Below are 20,543 nucleotides of genomic sequence, written 5' to 3' on the forward strand. Positions count from 1 at the left end.
TTTTTTTTTTTTTTTTTAAAAACACTAAAAATCAATTATCACATTACAAGGTCCTTGAGAGACTACAATTATTATTATTGACTTACCATACTCACTCAAAAAAATATTTATTCATTTGTTTTTTTTAAAAATAGCTTTAAAAATGGTTCTAGTTTTCGAAAATTTTCTATATGAATCTGAAAAAAAAGAAAAAAGTATTAATATTTTTAAAACATTTTATAATACAGTACACATATTTACATTTTTTTCCCAAAAATATTTTTGCCTTATTTTTGCTGTTTTCAGAATATCTTGCATTTCACTATAAATTGTGAAAGCAATTGCATTCATCATTTTACAGCGGGCAAAAAAAAAGAACAATCACAAAGATTGTAATAAAAAAGCCCAGAATCTCTTTTTACTTAAACTTAACATTATAGAAATGCATAATATTCTAAAAAAATATCATCTAATACCAATACTTATTTCTTTAAAATACTGTCTGATATGTTTGTTTCAGAAGTATAATCACAATATTATATCTCAAATAACTCCAAAATACATCTGATTTCATTTCCTTTAGACCAAATAGTAATTTTAAATTTTTTTTTGGAATAAATTTCCAACGGTAATCCAATAAAATTCGAAAGTTTAATTTGTCCAGATCTCACCGATTCTCTGTAACATTTTGGTTCACGAAAATTTTTTGAATAATTTATTAAGTCCACAATAGAATTGGTTACTTTTCCGCATGGCCAAATAGTAATTTTTTAAATCATTTTTGAAAAAATTTCCAATGGCAGTCCAATAACATTCCAAAATTTAAAATGTGCAGAAGTTACCGATAATCTCTAAATTATTGGTTTTTCAAAGTTTCATTAAAAATTTAAAAAGTCCACATTACAATTGGTTATCTTTCCATTAGGCCAAATGATAATTTAAAAAATCTTTTTTCTACAAAATTGTAATGGTAATCCAGTAAAATGGTAAAATTATTTTGTCGAGATCTTGCCAAATCTGTCTAAAATTTAGGTTTCAGGAAGATTAGATAGGAATTTGCTAAATCAAAAGGCAAACGTTGTTTGAAAATCAATTGGGAATCATTACACAGTGTCCAGCCTTTTTCACATTTAAGATAAACTGTGTAATGTCCAGAAGTAACAGTAGGTCCATCATGGAAAATTATTGCAACAGTTACAAAAGTTTTTCCTGAAATTGATAATTGCTGTCCTGTAAACTTCTTTATTAAAGTATCCAATTTTGAACCATCAGCTCTACATCGTTGCATCATTAAAATTACATACTGTCCGTATTCCTTTAAAATTAATGTTGAAAACATGTCAGAATTACACTCACTACATTTCATGCTATGATTAGCATCTTTAACTAATTTTGCAAAAGTGACTGTTTTACTCTCTGGCAATGTCAAATAAATAAATCTTTCATTATCAACAATAGAGCCACATATATTATAACAATTATCACAACTATGTTCCCATTTATAAGAGAGACCAAAAAAAATGTCAATGGGAACTCCTTCTTCTTCCACTACCTGAAGAAAATACATCAAAAATTCATGTGCATCTTGCTGTTCATTTTGAGAAAACTGTGTTCGTCCTGAACATACATCTAAAAGTTTTCTAATTTCAGTAGCACTTTCTATTTGAGTTTTATCTTTACTCAGCTTTTGAAAAAGGAGACTCAGCTCTGAACAGAATCTTTTTCCCTGATTTACTATTATCTGCTCTTGCAAACTTTTCAGATAAAATGCAACATTCAGCACTACATTTGCGTAGCAGTTGACACCAGAGCTATTTTCAAAATGACATCCTACAACCTGTTCTTCATTTTCCTTTTTCTTTTTGCTTGCAATTACATCACTCCTCTTTTTTTTCCTCTTCTCTACATCTTCATTACAGATATTCTCATTTTTTCTTTTACGAGAAACTACACGTTTCTCCAACACAGGATACTGACCTAAATGAGGAGCATAGCTTCTTCTTAATCTATTATACTCCTTTACACAGTTTGTATCAGCACTAACTTTTGAGTCATCAAAGTCTATCATGAATAAACCTGATAATGTTTTCACTCGTGACAAAGCTACATATGCCATACCTTCTTTGAACACAGTTGAACCAATGTTCACAAATGCACAATCTACAGTCAATCCTTGAGACTTGTGAATAGTTACAGCATATGCTAGAGAAAACGGAAACTGCTTCCTACGTACATATAAGTCTTTCACAAGCATAAAACGTACTGTACAACGACAAATATCTTTAACTTCTTCTATCTGATCAAATTTAATTTTTAAACATTCAACTCCTTCTTTTTTCTGGTGATTAATAAAACCCACAACTCTTCCCATCGCTCCATTAACTAAACCTTTTTCAACATCCAAATTTCTCCTTAAAAATACTCTACAGTTCATGCAAACATATAGATTTTTTTCTAATCCAGCTGTTTTGGAGATGTTCTTCTCTAGTGAGTCCAATTTATTTTTCAGTTTGCCTGTTACTGTGACACTAATTCTTCCATCCTCAATTTTGTCCACTGCTTCCAATTTCCTGATCTCTTCCTTTTCCAATTTCAAAAGCTCCTCATTGAATATTGAGCATTCACGTAGAGTTGGCATTAAGCAGATGACACTTTTGTTTTCTGCAATGTTCTTGTATATCTTCTCTGCAACTATTTCTTCCTTTGGAAATAAATTATGTAGCAGCCGACTCTGTAATGTTTTTTTGCCAACTTCTGTGAGTAGTCCAATCCTGATATCTTTCAGAATACTTCCATATTCTTCATCGTTTGCTTGCCTCATATTAGTAGTAAGTTCCTTGTACTCAAAGAAGGACCAAATATTTGTATTTCCGATGCTTCCCAATGACTTCTTCGTGTCTTCATGTGTGACAGTATTAAACACTGGTTGTCCTTTAACTGGAGTAAGTTGCAAAAGATCTCCAAAAACTATGACGTGTTTTCCACCAAATAACATGTCATAGTCTGTCTTCAAAATTTGCTGCATTCTTAAATGCACAAAGGCAAGCATTAAGTTTGATACCATGCTCACCTCATCAATAATGAGAACTTGCATCTTCTTCAATACTCTTGAAACTTCCAAGGATGCTTCTCCAGTTAGCTTGTTGAATTGTATTTTGTTCTCATGCTCCACTGGTAACATTAGCAAACGATGTAAAGTGATTCCTTTTATGTTATATGCTGCTAACCCAGTTGGAGCAGTAACCACACAAGACAAAGTAGAATCCGTTTTTTGCTTTAGGTAGCTTCTGATGACTTTTATTAGGAAACTTTTTCCAGTTCCAGCTTGTCCGCTTACATACATCCTGATTGGATGAAATGATGTGCATGAGCACTCTTTTTTTTCATGTAGAAATCCGTGATCAATTTTGTTTTTGATCTCTTCATAAATTTGTTGCTGCTCTTGATTCAGTTGTCTTTCCAAATTTTCTAAGTCTATAAATTCTTCTTGAGCTTGATTCATAGCCGTTTCCACTTCATTCATGGCTATTGATGCTTCATGATTGGTTGTCCTAGGGGATCTTGACTGAGTGTTCCTGAACTTTGGCTGTCCTGAGAACTATCTCTAGCGATTTCTGCTGCAATTGTAGTTTCCTGATCAATTTCTTCATTTAACATTTGCAGATAAGTTGAGAATGTACTGCATTGTATGCTGTCTTTGCAAGCATTAAAAGAATCTTCATAGCTCTGGAATTCTCCCAGTAGTTCATCCTCTGTACGCCATGGTTTAAACAACTGTAAGAGAGCCAAGTAGTAAAATTCCTTCTTGTCAGTAGTGTCGCAACTCAGCTTCCGGTGATTTATCAAACTTCCTTTTGTTTGCTTCACCAAACATCCTTCTTCACCAACGACTTTATATTTTCCATTATTGATGTCTTCTGTGGCTTTCCGTGAATAAATGTAGTTCTGCAGCACTTCATAGAGACACATGTTCTCCAGATGTTGACTTCTCTTGGGATAATATGTGTCCAACATGTTTGTTTTCAAAATATCTGTACTTTCTGGGTCATTCTCGGCCAAATATTCAATTTCTCCTACAGATTTCAGTACCCGATTTCTCATTGCTGCAAGGCCTAAACTTGCCCAAATTATTCTTCTTGACTTCGAGTAGAGACTTGCAGAAGATAACCTATCTGAACATTCGTAGGATCCAATTTCTCGATGCGATAACATCTTCAAACTGAAACTGTACAGCTTCTTACTGACAGTCTTCTCGTGAGAAATCTCTTCCCACATTTCCTTCAATTCTGTTTTTTCTGATTTCGTAATGTAAGACGTTACATATCGAGCAACAGCAATGGAATTGTCAGCTACATACTGTATATCCATGTTAGCGTTCCACATGGATAAAATGACTGGGTTGTAGTCATTTATATTTTTTGATTCTTCTTTTCTTTTTAGGTTGTAGGTATTCTTAGGTGATTTTCTTGTGATAGTATGTCTCACAGCTGACATAAAACTGTTGACTCTTCCATTTGAAAGAACAGGTCTAGGAAATCCAAATCGACATTTAGTGTAGTATTTTTCTTTGCTCTTGTATTTCCGTCGACAGTATTTTCCACACCGATGACTTTGGAAACGTAAAACTTGCTCCTTTAACTTGTTCTCTTCTGTGCTTTTTGGTATAGCACATGTTGCATATTCTTCAATGTAAGATAACACTGCTTCATCAGCATCTGTTCCAAACTTTGGGGCATCCTTGATCCACAACAGCATATGAATATGAGGAGCACCTCTTGCCTGGTACTCTTTTCTCCAAAAGAAATCCACTACTTCTCCAAGGGGTGGATTTTTTTTATTGCAGATGAAGGACATCATAGCCTCAAATCTATGATTGAAATATCTGCAAACATTAACCGGATCCAATGAGCACAGTTCTCCTGCTGTCTTGTATTCGATGTTTTTAATGTTTGAATTGGCCTCTCGTAGAAAATCCAGTAAATCATCCCAAGCGTACTCGGCACAGCTTAGGGTAAGGAACCATGTTGGTGTTCCTAAATTCCGTAACATGCATTTTAGTTCACCATGGCGTCGGTACCAATATTCATTTGTCCCACGCTGACAAGCCATCAGATTGATCAGTTGTGTTTCCAAATGATCATCTCGGTGCTGCACTTTCTCCATAAAATCCTTAGCAGACACATTTTGTAAATGTACTCCACTTTTTAAAATGTGATTTACTGCATAAGACAGTGCAGACAAGTCGCTTTCAAATAAAAGATGGAACAAATAAGGAATACTTTGTCGAAATCTGGGATCTTCAGCATATAGTCTTGTAGTCCGATACTCAGAAGCTGGAATCTGTTCTGGACGTTCATCGTATCGTCCTCCTTTTCCTTTAGGAAACAGCTGGGGAAAACATCGAGCTTCCAAGCTCTCCTCCCATACACTCACGGGAGTTCCTTTTGCTTTCTTCATCTGAAAGAGATCAATATTGTCTCCCATAACTTCTTTCGAATGAAGAGGATGTATGCTAAAATGTTCATAAATTTCTTCTTCCTTTGACTTGTCCACTTTTTCAATTTGTCCAGTTGGTATTTCTGTGTCTTCTTGTAAATCTTCTTCTTCTTCTTCTTCTTCTATATAAATTGATTCATACCATTTGTTATTTTTTTTCAAATACAAATTTGCTCTTTGTACTTTCCGCACATCTACCAGCTCCTGCCAAATCTTCTTATTCTTTGTAGGTACACCATTAACCAGAATAATTAATGGTTCAGTTTCCAAAGTATCCGCATCAATAGTTTCCATATTTTTTTTCAAATCCAAGGGCAAATACACCACTCTACCTTTTAAACCTCTCAGTAAATCTGAAGGAGGTAATTTACCAGTTTTGGGCTCCATACGTACTATGGTCTGGAACGGATGAACACATTGAATGAGTATAGACTCATATGTATTTAATTCAGAAAGTTCAGCAGGAATAGCATCCAATTCTAAATTATTATGTACAGCTCTGGTCGGCATTCTATTTTCCTCTAACTTGTTGTAACAGTATTTACAAATACGCTGATCTTCACCCAATTCAAAACAATTTTCTAGAAATATATATGTGACAAAATCCTTCCACTTATAATTATCTTCATTTTCACTCTTTCTGTAGAGATCAACATTCCTAGTTTGTTTTCTATAATGAGTTCTGCGGCAACAAATACAAGTAAAATTTGGTCTTTCATTAGAGACTATTGCAAATTTTGTTATGTGATCATTAAATGTGTTACTTACAGAGGGTTCTACATTCTCTTCCACTTCTTCCTCATTTACTGTGTCCTTCTCTGCACTGTTTTGTTCAGGACCAAAGTAACAAAACTGAATTTCATCAACAACCTTCTCTACATCTGATACTGTTCCTCGGAACAGAGCCCTATTCAATTCATTTAACTTTATTGCTGGACTTTTGGCAAAATACAACCGTCTCACAAACTTTCTCATTTCAGTATGATGAACAGCCAGCATCCTAAAATGATGGAAAACACTATTGCACACTTTTCTAGATAGACAAGCCAGAGAATGACCCTGCAAACCAGTATTCTCTCTCACTCTGCATGGATCCAGACTTTGAAGCACCTTAATCTTCTGTTTTACACTTTTTTTACTATATTCTCTTAGAAACTCTCGAAATTTGTCAATAGATTCCTGACGCACAGTGCAAATACTACTACAATTCCAAGTGTACACTGGGGCTTTAGGACGTCTCCCCATTGCCTCATCTGCCATCACTTGTACCTCATCTCTTGGAACCATTATCTCCTTCTCCATTATGCAACCATTTGTTACTTCGTATGAACGACCTCTGGTGTCAACTGCATGCAGCAAACTATTACTTTGAAAATAGCTCTCTTCATTAAAAAAAGGTTCACTACTTGAACTATGCATCCACTTTCCTAAAAACACTTTACAAAAGTTTGGTCTGTTCACTACTCTTTTCCTTTTGCTATGTGATTTCAGTACATTAACCATTTTGTCTAATGTACGCATCCTATTCAAAATTAATATGAATAGTTTCCTTTTTAATTCTAATGCCTTTGCTGCAATGGCTTCAATTTCTTTTTTTCTCTTGTAATATTTTGCCTTTTGCTTATATTTCTTCACATCCTTTATCAAATTGGACATAACTCTTCTCTGAAACATTTTTCTACGTATCTCTTTAAACGCTGTTTTTCTGTTTATGTAAATCTTTTCAGTTGCAGAAGGTATATTTGCATTAACTAAATTCTCAATTTTTTCCTGTTCTGTTCGTTTCGTAACATTCTTTCCAGTACAGACATTTTGTACATTTTTCCTTGTTTTGAATATATTTTTAAGAAATTGTTTTTTCTGCTTACCAGAAGATTTTTTCTTTTTCCCAACATGAGCATCTTCTACTAACTTTGGTCCTCCAGTTGTCTTCAAATATAGTTTTTTTTTTAGCGTTTTTTGAACTCTGGATTTTGTAGGCATCTTAAATTTTGTTCACTGCTCTTCAGCAATACCTGAAAAAAACTAAAAAAAAATTCCTTTATTGTATTTAAATATATTACTACATTTCTTTTCACAATAGTCACAAAACGAAATTTCTATGCCAATTTGAATGCACACTAACTGCTCTTTTTTTTGGGCAAGTGAAAATCACTTTTACAAACTGTCACATTATGAAACCACTTTTCAGATTTTTTAAAAAGCCCATGTCCAGACTGCTACACTACAGCAAGGGCAACCAGCCTTAGTGATACTGAATGTATTTGCATTACAGACTGAAACCTGAAAACCCCACTCGCTTGTAAATACTGTGCATGATTATACATGGCAAGCACATGGGTGTGTGCTAAGAGTCTGCTTCTTCCCCCAAAAATTCGCTCCCCCTTTCCATCTAATGCAACTGTGAAATCACCAGAGCAATACGCAATAAATCTCTGCCTATAATTCCTCTCTGCACACAGAGTCATGTTTTCACATTAGTCCCAAAACGAAATTTCTTTGCCAATTTGAAAGCACACTTACTGCTCTTTTTTTTTTCGGGGCAAGTGAAAATCACTTTTACAGACTGACACATTATGAAACCACTTTTTTTGATTTATTTAAATGCACATGTCCAAACTGTTTTTTCAGACCACCACCATGTGTATTCTCAGTGACTGCCTACACTCCAGCAAGGGCAACCAGCCTTAGTGATGCTGAATGTATTTGCATTACAGACTGAAACCTGAAAACCCCACTTGCTTGTAAATACTGTGCATGATTATACATGGCAAGCACATGGGTGTGTGCTAAGAGTCTGCTTCTTCCCCCAAAAATTCGCTCCCCCTTTCCATCTAATGCAACTGTGAAATCACCAGAGCAATACGCAATAAATCTCTGCCTATAATTCCTCTCTGCACACAGAGTCATGTTTTCACATTAGTCCCAAAACGAAATTTCTTTGCCAATTTGAAAGCACACTTACTGCTCTTTTTTTTTTCGGGGCAAGTGAAAATCACTTTTACAGACTGACACATTATGAAACCACTTTTTTTGATTTATTTAAATGCACATGTCCAAACTGTTTTTTCAGACCACCACCATGTGTATTCTCGGTGACTGCCTACACTCCAGCAAGGGCAACCAGCCTTAGTGATGCTGAATGTATTTGCATTACAGACTGAAACCTGAAAACCCCACTCACTTGTAAATACTGTGCATGATTATACATGGCAAGCACATGGGTGTGTGCTAAGAGTCTGCCTCTTCCCCCAAAAATTCGCTCCCCCTTTCCATCTAATGCAACTGTGAAATCACCAGAGCAATACGCAATAAATCTCTGCGCACATGGGTGTGTGCTAAGAGTCTGCTTCTTCCCCCAAAAATTCGCTCCCCCTTTCCATCTAATGCAACTGTGAAATCACCAGAGCAATACGCAATAAATCTCTGTTTTTTCAGACCACCACCATGTGTATTCTCGGTGACTGCCTACACTCCAGCAAGGGCAACCAGCCTTAGTGATGCTGAATGTATTTGCATTACAGACTGAAACCTGAAAACCCCACTCGCTTGTAAATACTGTGCATGATTATACATCTCAAGCACATGGGTGTGTGCTAAGAGTCTGCTTCTTCCCCCAAAAATTCGCTCCCCCTTTCCATCTAATGCAACTGTGAAATCACCAGAGCAATACGCAATAAATCTCTGCCTATAATTCCTCTCTGCACACAGAGTCATGTTTTCACATTAGTCCCAAAACGAAATTTCTTTGCCAATTTGAAAGCACACTTACTGCTCTTTTTTTTTTCGGGGCAAGTGAAAATCACTTTTACAGACTGACACATTATGAAACCACTTTTTTTGATTTATTTAAATGCACATGTCCAAACTGTTTTTTCAGACCACCACCATGTGTATTCTCGGTGACTGCCTACACTCCAGCAAGGGCAACCAGCCTTAGTGATGCTGAATGTATTTGCATTACAGACTGAAACCTGAAAACCCCACTCGCTTGTAAATACTGTGCATGATTATACATGGCAAGCACATGGGTGTGTGCTAAGAGTCTGCTTCTTCCCCCAAAAATTCGCTCCCCCTTTCCATCTAATGCAACTGTGAAATCACCAGAGCAATACGCAATAAATCTCTGCCTATAATTCCTCTCTGCACACAGAGTCATGTTTTCACATTAGTCCCAAAACGAAATTTCTTTGCCAATTTGAAAGCACACTTACTGCTCTTTTTTTTTTCGGGGCAAGTGAAAATCACTTTTACAGACTGACACATTATGAAACCACTTTTTTTGATTTATTTAAATGCACATGTCCAAACTGTTTTTTCAGACCACCACCATGTGTATTATCGGTGACTGCCTACACTCCAGCAAGGGCAACCAGCCTTAGTGATGCTGAATGTATTTGCATTACAGACTGAAACCTGAAAACCCCACTCGCTTGTAAATACTGTGCATGATTATACATGGCAAGCACATGGGTGTGTGCTAAGAGTCTGCTTCTTCCCCCAAAAATTCGCTCCCCCTTTCCATCTAATGCAACTGTGAAATCACCAGAGCAATCCGCAATAAATCTCTGCCTATAATTCCTCTCTGCACACAGAGTCATGTTTTCACATTAGTCCCAAAACGAAATTTCTTTGCCAATTTGAAAGCACACTTACTGCTCTTTTTTTTTCGGGGCAAGTGAAAATCACTTTTACAGACTGACACATTATGAAACCACTTTTTTTGATTTATTTAAATGCACATGTCCAAACTGTTTTTTCAGACCACCACCATGTGTATTCTCGGTGACTGCCTACACTCCAGCAAGGGCAACCAGCCTTAGTGATGCTGAATGTATTTGCATTACTGAGTCCAACCTCAAACCCTTAAACTATTCTTTTTTTTTCCAGTACACCTTAATTTATTGTGAAAACATACTCCATATTATTTTACATGTTCCTCACATTTAAATTTCTCCCAAAACAGAAAATGATAAACGCAACTACAACAAAAACAATTTGCATTTCTATTATTCATTTCTTAAGTTACCACATACATCCCCTCTCAAACTGTAAACTCACCTTTAAAATTAGTTAGTTGTGAAAGAAATGTGACACTCAAACAGCAGATTATCAGAGCCAGGATCTCTGTTGTGTTCACCTCTCTCCTCTCAGCAGAACCAGATAATGGCAAACTTTCCCTCTATTTTTCCACACATATACATGTAAGTTTCAAATCTCAGTGCTTCCCCCTTTTTTTCAAATGTAATCACACATTTCTATTGGTTGAAAACCAACCCTTTTCCAAAAGTACCCTTCCCCCAACTTGACTTCTGCCTAGTACCCTTCCCCCAACTTGACTTCTGCCTGCTACCATAGCAACAGCTCATGGAACACTGCTGTGTTGAGTTAGGTCAGAAGTTCGCCAAACAATGTTTCAATTCCACAGAGCAAGAGTGCTTGACTTTTCAAACCTAACAGCAAATCCATAGTACTGTTCTTTGGTTACACATTTTTTTGTACCAATACAAATCATGCTTCTATTAATTTACACATACAGCCTAGTTTTTATTCTAGAATGGTATGAAACAGCCAATCAGTTCTTTTTGTTTTGAAAAAAATATGTATGCCTCCATTTCCAAACTGTCTTTCTTTTCATATTGCCATTCTACTGAAAGACACCTCCTGAGTGCATCCAGATCTCCTTTGAAGATGTTCACAGTGTGGATTGTAGGGCACAGCTATGTCTTCTGGAGTGAAAAGTTTGCAGAGAAAACAGATATGGTGAGAGACCTTGCTTTGCCAAATGTAGACATTAAATGGATTGGTCAGAGAGGGTTAAAGTGGCACCAATTGATGCCATTGGTGAAATCCTTCATGCAAATCCAACACCCTGACCTCATAATAGTGCACTGTGGTGGCAATGACCTAGGCACTTTGACTGGGGTAGGTCTGGAAATGCTTATGAAGGACACCTTTGCACAACTGTTTTCACTTTTCCCTAAAACTGCCTTTGTGTTTTCCAACATATGCCAAAGGCAAAAATGGAACTGGTCCAATCATTTCTGTCCACAGATTGACAAAGCAAGAAAGCACGTCAACAAATCTGTTTCTGCTTTCCTCCGTGACTATGGTATGGGTGCCATTTACCACAACAACTTGCGTTATGACATGCAAGACATTTATAGAGGAGATGGTGTGCACTTCAATGATGAAGGGAACAGAGTCTTCCTTTTGAACCTTAGACTCTGCATCGGTACTTACTTGTAGGTACCACTAAAAAAATGACTTCATAAACACAACAGCTCTTTTTAGAGCTCCCTAATATCTAAACTCTTAAATCTGCTTTTCATTTATTTATTTTTATTTTTTTTACCGTACGCTTACCGTAAGCTTACCGTACGCGTACCCCGTGATTTTTTAAAAAATCAATAAATGTTTTTTTTGTACTTTTCTGTCCTTCTTTGACCCCCTTACAAATGTTAGGGGGTCTGTAACTCTCCTCATTGCCCCCTTTTCTTGTTTTCACTCTTTTTTTTCAGAGTGAAATACACAAAATGGCGGCCGCCGCTTCCTGGTTTCGGCCGATTCGAATGTTTACTAAGATCTAAGAGCCAATCAGAATCGCGCTCGCGCACGCCACCGTACGCTTACGGTAAGCGTACGGTAAGCGTACCGTAAGCGGGCTCAGATATATATATTGATTTAAAGGCTATTTTCTCAGAATCTACTGAACAGATTTACACCAAACCTACAAAAGGCACTTCCTTGACCTAGGGACTACCTCTCTGCCAAATTTCGAGTAATTCTGTTCAGCCGTTCGGGCTGTAGCTCGTTCTAAAGGTCCTATGGAAAAATGCATGGGAAAAACGCGTTTTGGGAGCCCCCTTTTATCTCAGCCCCCGCTTGACGGATCCCCCCGAGACTTTCAGGGTAGGAGCGGAGCGTAGCGCCCCATCTATTTTGAGAAATTCGCGAGGATTCATCGACCGGCGCCAAAGTTATTCAAAATAGAATGTTGCGGATTTCCTATGGAAAAGGGGTGCTAACTATAACTACCTACTGGCGACCGCCAGTAGGTAATATATATATATATATATATATATATATATACACCTTTTTAGCATGAGATTTTAGCTATTTATGAAGTCCGGCAGTTTTTATTGTTGCACTGATATTGTGGAAATTTCTTGGTTTAGATTTTACCTTGACACCAATTGCTTTATTTATCGTCTTTTTTACTTTTTTGATGATTTTTAATTGGTGACATTATTAGCTTTTTAGTCTATTGTATATATACATTTTAGTCGGGTCCTAAAATAACTTTGGGATCTGTTGTGTCTTATGTTTAGTTATATCTAGCTACCTCTCATTGGTATTTTGCCCCTTAGTTGATTTCTGGTCTCATTCTTTTAGTGTCCGTAAATAGATATATAAATTGATATGATTTGTCAGATGTATGTTATGAATTTGTGGTGGGCATTTTTCAATGGACACTTGTCCTTGTTTCATCAAATTCTTGTACATTCAGGTACTCTTTGAAGCGGTCCAAATGCACTATGTATTAATTTTGATTACCGCCTTCTTGTAACCTGTTTGAATTTTCTGATATTATTATTATACACATCACCACTACGTTTTTACTCATTCAACTCGTTTAACATCTGGCAAATTCACTATTCTGTGTTTTCTTCGGATGCTTTTGAGACCCTATTTACTGATATTTATAGTCTGTTTTCCATTTTCACTTAATTTTGGTGTTGCTCCTCTATTTATTTCGTCAACATACTGCATTGCATCATGTGATCAAGCTCCCTGCGTGGAGTGAAACGCGTAGTGGAGGACACTGGTCCTATGATTTATTGACATTGAATTCTTTGGGAGAAATAAATACCTGCTTCATCCAATTGTTGCTGATTTTTTACGGAGGAAAGAGGCCCGTACCTTCACGTTTCTGCTAGAGCAAAGAGCAGAGAAGGACTGTTTCTATCTATCTATCTATATATATATATATATATATATATATATATATATATATATATATATATATATATATATATATATATATATATATATATATATATATATATATATATATATATATATATATATACATTTTGAACTCAAACTCCTTCCTCTTCAGAAAAGACCAGAGCCCACGCGGCATCACAGGTAAACTCCCTTTATTTCAGCATATTGGTTGACATGATGCGTTTTGGATTGAATTCCTTTTTCAAATGCCTCGACCATTACTGTACTTCACATCACTGTACACTGAAACTACTCACAACGCTCATTATTGATAAAAATATTTATTTGCATTTGATTACTTGCCAGTGATAATGAAGGAGCTCTTTTGGTCAAAATACAGTGGCAAAGATTCATCCCCTTTAGAATAGATAATGGCATGGAAAAAGGTTAATGGTAATTAAAGGTTAATTGTGCCACATTTACAAACTTTTCCAACAAGAGAATACTGTGAGATTTCCGTGCTATCAACTTCATAGATCATCTAAGTAACTGTGAAAGTGCTGCATAATCTTAGGGAGACGAGGGTGCAGGGCTGGCTTTAGCACTGGTGGCGCCTAGTACAACATCTATTTTTTGGCACCCCCCAATATGACCTCCTCTTTGGATTCCTTCACTACCATCCAGCAAAAGTCCTCCTCATCTCTCCATAGCCCTTCTCCCAAATATATTTCATTTCTTTAAAAGTGCTGGTAAAGGCTGGCTTTACTAATCCATTTAACCGTCAACAAAAAATACAGATCTATTCTTTGCAGCAGGCATAGAAACCCTCTGCGCTGCATTATGGCAGGTTAAAACTGCCACTAGACAAAACTCGAATCCCTCTCTTTAGCAGGATCATTTATCATGACATTTTAATTGCTGCCTGAAAGCTGGTCACTCAAGGAACCCTAAAGCAGGTGTTTTTAAATTGTATGTTATTGCTATACTCAGTGCCCCAGAGGTCAATGCTCCTCCACCAGGTTAGCGCTCAGAATCGCCGCACTGGTTGCACCACCCCGGAGCCAGCCATGGGAGGGTGGACCTACTGTTTCATCACTCTGTGCTGCAGGCCTCACCTATCCTTGAAAATAGCACCTGAGTATGAGGTTCTGCATAGCACCCGCACATGGGAAGTCATACCCTTGGTTAAAAGAACTGGGAGTGCAGGGTTCATGTGCATGTATTGTTATCATTTCAAACTGCACAGATGATACAGACACATCTGCAACACCGGAGAGCTTTCAGATGGGGGCAAAACTTTCTGATCAATATGGGCTATGGTGTGTGCCTGCACTTAATAGGTGGTAGATGCCTTACATGATCCCAAGACCCCTCCCTGTCTCTGCTAACGCTCACCCTTCCTGCTGTGTATTAACTGATTGCCACCTTATTAGTGGTCACGTATTGAATATTACACAAGAGATGCTGTGGGCACTTCAATACGAAATTACAGTTGTAGTGTTATTTACAAAGGGACCATAATTTTGTTAATATGGCTTCAGGACTAAATGTCGATAGCTTTAGCTTAATTGGTAATATATACGTACGTTTATTTTATATTGTTGGAGATTCTAATGCACTCATCCTTTCCTACCAGATTCACCTATAAAATGACCCTATTGATATGGCTCCTTTCATCTACTTTTGCAGAACTTGCAACAGCACAGCTGCCATCATGTAAGTGTCCTTATATTTGAGTTAATATAATATGCTTCTGTAAAGTATACATTGTGTTCTTGTGCTTTTTAGGCCTCGGCTACAGACAGCTTTAGGCAGACCTTTTGTTTCCAAAACATAATATATGTTTAGAGTGGGCTATGGGTCAACCCCATGTTCATGAATAGATAGTTGTTTTGGCTGCCTCCGCTTCCTGATCCTAATTCAATTACTTTCCTCCGTACTCTTTTGTTGGTCCTGCCTAGGAGCATTTCGGTCTCACATAATTTTCATTGAACTGCATGCCCTTCCACTACTAATGACCGTGCGAGAAGTGCATTGGATGTACTACTACTCTTCCTCCCTCCTTGCACCTCCTTCATCCTGCTAGCCCTTTCTACCTCCCCCATTCTAACCATCACACAGCATCCTCATACCCCATCCTTCTGTTTTAATTTATTTAATCCGCAGTTACATCATCAGCAATAGACCATGTTAAAACGATTTTTCACCATTTCAAGATGGTCTCCTGCATGCGCACTTGTGCACAAATGTGCTATGGACATCTAGAATTTTTTTTTTCTTAACAAATACCATTTGAAGATGTCTGCCACAGAGGCATGAGCATTAGGGTGACCATCTTTGAATGGCATTTGTTAAAACATCACAAAGTGCATTCAAAGATGGCTGCTGTGAATGCACATGCATCTACGGCTGTCATCTTTAAATGTATTGTGTCATGTTTAAACTCTTTAAAAGATAACCATTGCAGGTGTACCGACATTCATGTTGGCTCTCTAAGACAAAAAAGGATTGGCAAAGACAATCGGTTTCATGGTGGAGACCTATTGGCTTTGCCAATCCTTGTTGCAATTATGGGTCTATTCAAAGAAACCTAAAAGGCCACATTGCCTCATCTAAAAACACAACACAATAAATCTATTTCTACATTTATGTTTGTATGTATAGATGTAGGTATAATTTCCATAGCCTAACTGCAGTGGAACGCTTTAGATGTTCAGCGACAAGCATAAAAAAACGAGATAGAGAAGATGGTCCTGGATTAAAGGTGGTTAATGCATTGCGATGTCATTTTCTTTAAAGAGGTGAGACTTCAACTCTTTCCTAGATTGGAGCAGTAATGTGGTGGTTTGGTGATATGGATATATTATTACATGTCCTGGGTTTATAGATGGAAAGGCCTGCTGTCTTTTTTTTCTTTTTTGGACCACTTAGTCTGCAGTCTGATGGTGTCCTATCTGTGGGTGTGCAGAGGTCAACCAAATATGGTGAATTTGTGTTCAAGATAAGCAGGTGTACTTTGTTAATGATGTAGCTCATTTGAAGACAGTGTGGGCTGATAAGGACAGACAATGAAGTTCCAACAGGATAAGAGTGATGTGATCATAATTCTTCAGGCTCTGAATGAGACATGCAGCAGCATGTAGGATGCCCCTAAAAGGCACCAGTGTGGCATCTGTGAGGCCATGGAGAAGGGCATTACCACCATCCATATGCAAGAGTACAAGAGCTTTTACATCTGTTGAGAAATTTGTTTCTGGAAAAATGGTTTGACTTTCTTTAGAAAAGTGAGCTGGAACCAGGCTATCTCAGTATTTTTGCCAATTTGTGTTCTTTTACTGTGAGGTTGGTGACAAGGGTGAATCCAAGTGGCTTGGCATTTGGTTAAAGTTGAGATTCAAAGATGTCAAGGTTCATGTCATTGAGTCAGGCTGTCTGTATTTTGTTTATTGTTCTTGGCAAATGGCAAGACTTCTGTCTTGGTTGGATTGAACTTCAGGTAGATGATGGACATTCAGGTCTGGATGATGTGCAAGCAGTGTTTGAAACATTGTATGTCTGAAGCAGAGAACAATTTTAAGTATAGTTGTGCATATTGGTGAATGTTAACACTGTTATCCATGAGTAGAGCACCATGGCTCTTCATGTATAGTTTGAAGATGACAGGAGACAGTATGGTGCCCTGGTGGACTTCAGAGGTGATAGGGGCCTTTTGTGACTTGAATGTGCAAATTGTTGTCCTTGGAAAGAAGTAGAAGCAGTGAAGGAAATTACTGGTGAATTTGAGACTCCGGGGGGCACATGAGGCTGGGATGGCTGACTGTGTCTGAGACAGCTGAAATGTCCAGCAATATCAACAGGCAGGTGTCTTTTTTATCTGGTGTCAAAAGGGCATTGTCTATAATGTGTATGGTAGTGGTTTCCGTGCTGCGGTGGGATCTAAAGCCAGATTAGTAGTCATGCAGGAGATGGCTAGCATTGATGTGGTCTTAGAGCTAAACATAAACTGCTTTTCAGTGATCTTTCCAATGATTGGTAGATGAGTGATTGGCCAGTAGATGGCTGGATCATCAAGGTCTACAGTAGTTTCTTTAGGAGTGGAGGGAACTGGCCTGTCTTGAGAGCTTCTGGGAAGATGTCTTGAGTGAGTGAGTTAGGCATTTAAAATGGTATATAGTGGTAAGAGAGCATTGCCAGAGAAAGCTTTAATGAAGAACAATCGTAAGGTATTGTCTTCCTAAAAAGTGGCTTTTAGGGAGTTGCTTATGTCAGAAGGATCTGGGAGGGATAGGGCTTTGAAGGCTGACCATTGCAGAATTCTATGGGAAGGGGTGGGTTTAAGAATTAAAGCATATTTGGTGTTGTTGATGTGCTATTGGATCTTCTGTATTTTTTCCCTAAAGAAGAGGCTGATGGCAATTCACTTTTCTGTGCAATGAGGAAGGAAGGGTCCGGCAGGGGTTTGATGCAGTGCTTCATTGTCTTGAACAGCATTCTGCGTCTGTCAGTGACTTTACTGATGGTGTTAGTCTATTGCTCTAGTTTGGCTGATGTTCATGAGTGTGTTTGTGGAGGTACTTCAGCTTCTACAGGTCATCAGGAGTACTTTTTTTCTCACATTTTGTTTTCTGTCTGTTGATGGATTGTTTATTGTTAGCAAGTCTTTGGAGGACCATGGTGCTAAAGACTTTGGCTTGTACTTGCATGTTGTAACTGAGGTTTGGATGTTCATATAGCTTTCCAAAAATGTTTAAAGTTATTTATGAGGGTTATGCATTGTATGTGAGTTTGATAGGGTGCAATATTAGTTCAAGCATTAAGGTGTTTATGGAAAAGTAATTAAAGGATCTGAAGATGTGACCTTTTCTATTGTGTTGACCATGGTTTGTTGGCAGGATGCTAAGCATGGATATAGAGATGGCAAAGTGGTTGGTCCTGTCCAGGGGTATGAGTTGTGTGCATTGGATTGTTGGTGGTGGTGAGAAGACAAGCTTAGGGATGTGGCCTTTGGGGTGTGTTAGTTGTGTGACGTTCTGTACCAGAATCAGTGTATCACTGAGGTTGAAGAGGGTGTTTCTTGTTTTTTTTTTTTACGTTGCATTGTTGCGTTGTTTGACAGGTGGAAGTCAGCCAAGAGGCATATCAAATAGATGAGGCTCTGAGGAGATTAAACCGATCTCTCAATTATCATCAGTATATGTCCGCTTCAAATTTGCAGCACTACTCATTAATCAGAAATACATGTACCGATTTGCAGCATCACTTAGTAATCCCTAGAGCATGTTCTTATGTGATCTTATGTGCTGCACCACTTAGTAATACTGAGTACATGATCAGATTTACAACATCATCTAGTGATTTACAGTGCATCTTCAAATTTGCATCACAAAGGTTATTGCATGCCTATGTTATATCATCATTCAATAATTCTTAGTGCATGTCAGATTTGCCACTTCACTCAGGAATCTCTATTGCACACTCAGATGTTTCCTATAATTCAGTACTGCTTAGTGCCTAGTCAGATTTGCACCATCCTACATTAATCCTTGGTGCATATACAGGTTGCTCAATCACTCTGTTATCCTTTGTGCATTTCTTTATATTTGCACCATCACTCTGGCCTCCATATTGCATCTTCATATATTTCTCATCACTCAGAAATAGTTGTCACTTGTTCAGATTAGCAACATCATTGACTAGTATTCAGTGGATACCAGGATTTGAACCAGTACTCAGTGATAATAAGGGCCTGATTACTTGTTCGGCGGTCTAAAGCCCGAACGCAGTGGCCTCCAGAAGACCGCAGCTCCAATGGTCTTCCGATCACCATAGTTGACCGATATGGCTGCGGTGTGCCTGTTGTAAACTTATGGCAGTGGTTGATAGTTTTCCAAATTTATCAATGCCTGTGTATACATTTCGAATGCACATGTGTCGAATATACACATATGCATGATACATGTAGAAAAAAGCCACTTATCCATTGCTGGAGTCTGGCCCATATGTGGCCAGTCCAGTCAATGGGTATATGGTATAAAATGGACTTTCCTGTATTTCACCGCAAACAGGGTCATATTCGTTGGTATGAAGATGCTGCTGTGAAGGTGGGACCTAGAGAAAGGAATCTAGAACTCTAATGGGAAGAACAGGAGAGAGGTAAATATGCATCCCAAATCCTCCGATTCTGCCAACCAAAAGCTGACTGTCCTACCATCACGGTCGGCTCGTCGGACAGCCAGCTCGTAATAAGGATAGCAGTGAAACTTCTCAGCGCCCCCCTATGGCAGTCTTTCCAACAGCAATATGACAATCTCAAAATACGGCAGCTGGACTTCAACCGTGGGTGTGGCGGGTTATGGATACCTGAAATCATAATAAGGCCCTAATTACCAAATTGACAGCCATCAATCAAAAACTATGTGTGTCTGTCAACATTTGTACCAAACTTCCTTTCTGCTTTTCCTCACTATCACATATCACTAATTAAGCCCTTCATGCATATTCAAATTTGCACCATCACTCAGTAGCCCCAAGTGCATGTTAACATTTGTCATCTCTCACCAGGGGCAGACAGACATTTGCTGTCCCAAGAACTCGCTGAATATCAGGAACAGCATCGGCTCTTTCTAGAATTCTCCTCACCCCCACATTCTGTGTGATACTTACAGCTCCCTGTTGGATAAAAAATTAATTATATTGTTCATTCACATTTGGCTACATTTCAATCATTATAGTAAAACACCTGACCCAGTGGAGAGAAATGCATTGTGCTTCCCACAATATGTCTGCAGTGCTCCAATGCTCCATTGAATAGGAGAATCCAGGGTTCTGGTCTATCTTGTTGTGTAAATAGCTAGTGATGCAAATAACATCAATTTGTTAGAAGCATGTTTCTGACATGTAACCTCTCTTTTGCACTAATTAAAGCTGTGTGTGCCAAAACACCATGAACCCGGTAACCATTGTTGGGGTTCCTATTTCCTCAACTTCAACATCTCAATGGTTTACTTGGCTATGCCACTTCAAGAACATCATAGAAATGATGTATAACTTAAGAGGACAGATACACAGAATTTCAAAGCAAATGCTGGAATACCTCACATGGCACAATGTGATTTTAT

General features: G+C 37.8%; 1 protein-coding gene across 1 annotated transcript in view; it reads left to right on the forward strand.

Annotated features, from left to right (window-relative positions):
- The first annotated feature begins 15,067 nt into the window (after positions 1 to 15,067).
- The window catches only part of IL1RL1 (interleukin 1 receptor like 1), a 506,285-nt gene continuing 500,809 nt past the window's right edge, over positions 15,068 to 20,543 (forward strand). The window contains exon 1 of the mRNA XM_085620499.1: positions 15,068 to 15,141. Coding sequence (XP_085476625.1) covers positions 15,075 to 15,141 — 67 coding nt within the window. The 5' untranslated portion in view covers positions 15,068 to 15,074. The remainder of the gene's footprint in view (positions 15,142 to 20,543) is intronic.

Source organism: Triturus cristatus, chromosome 8, assembly GCF_964204655.1.
Source record: "Triturus cristatus chromosome 8, aTriCri1.1, whole genome shotgun sequence".
Taxonomy (NCBI): domain Eukaryota; kingdom Metazoa; phylum Chordata; class Amphibia; order Caudata; family Salamandridae; genus Triturus; species Triturus cristatus.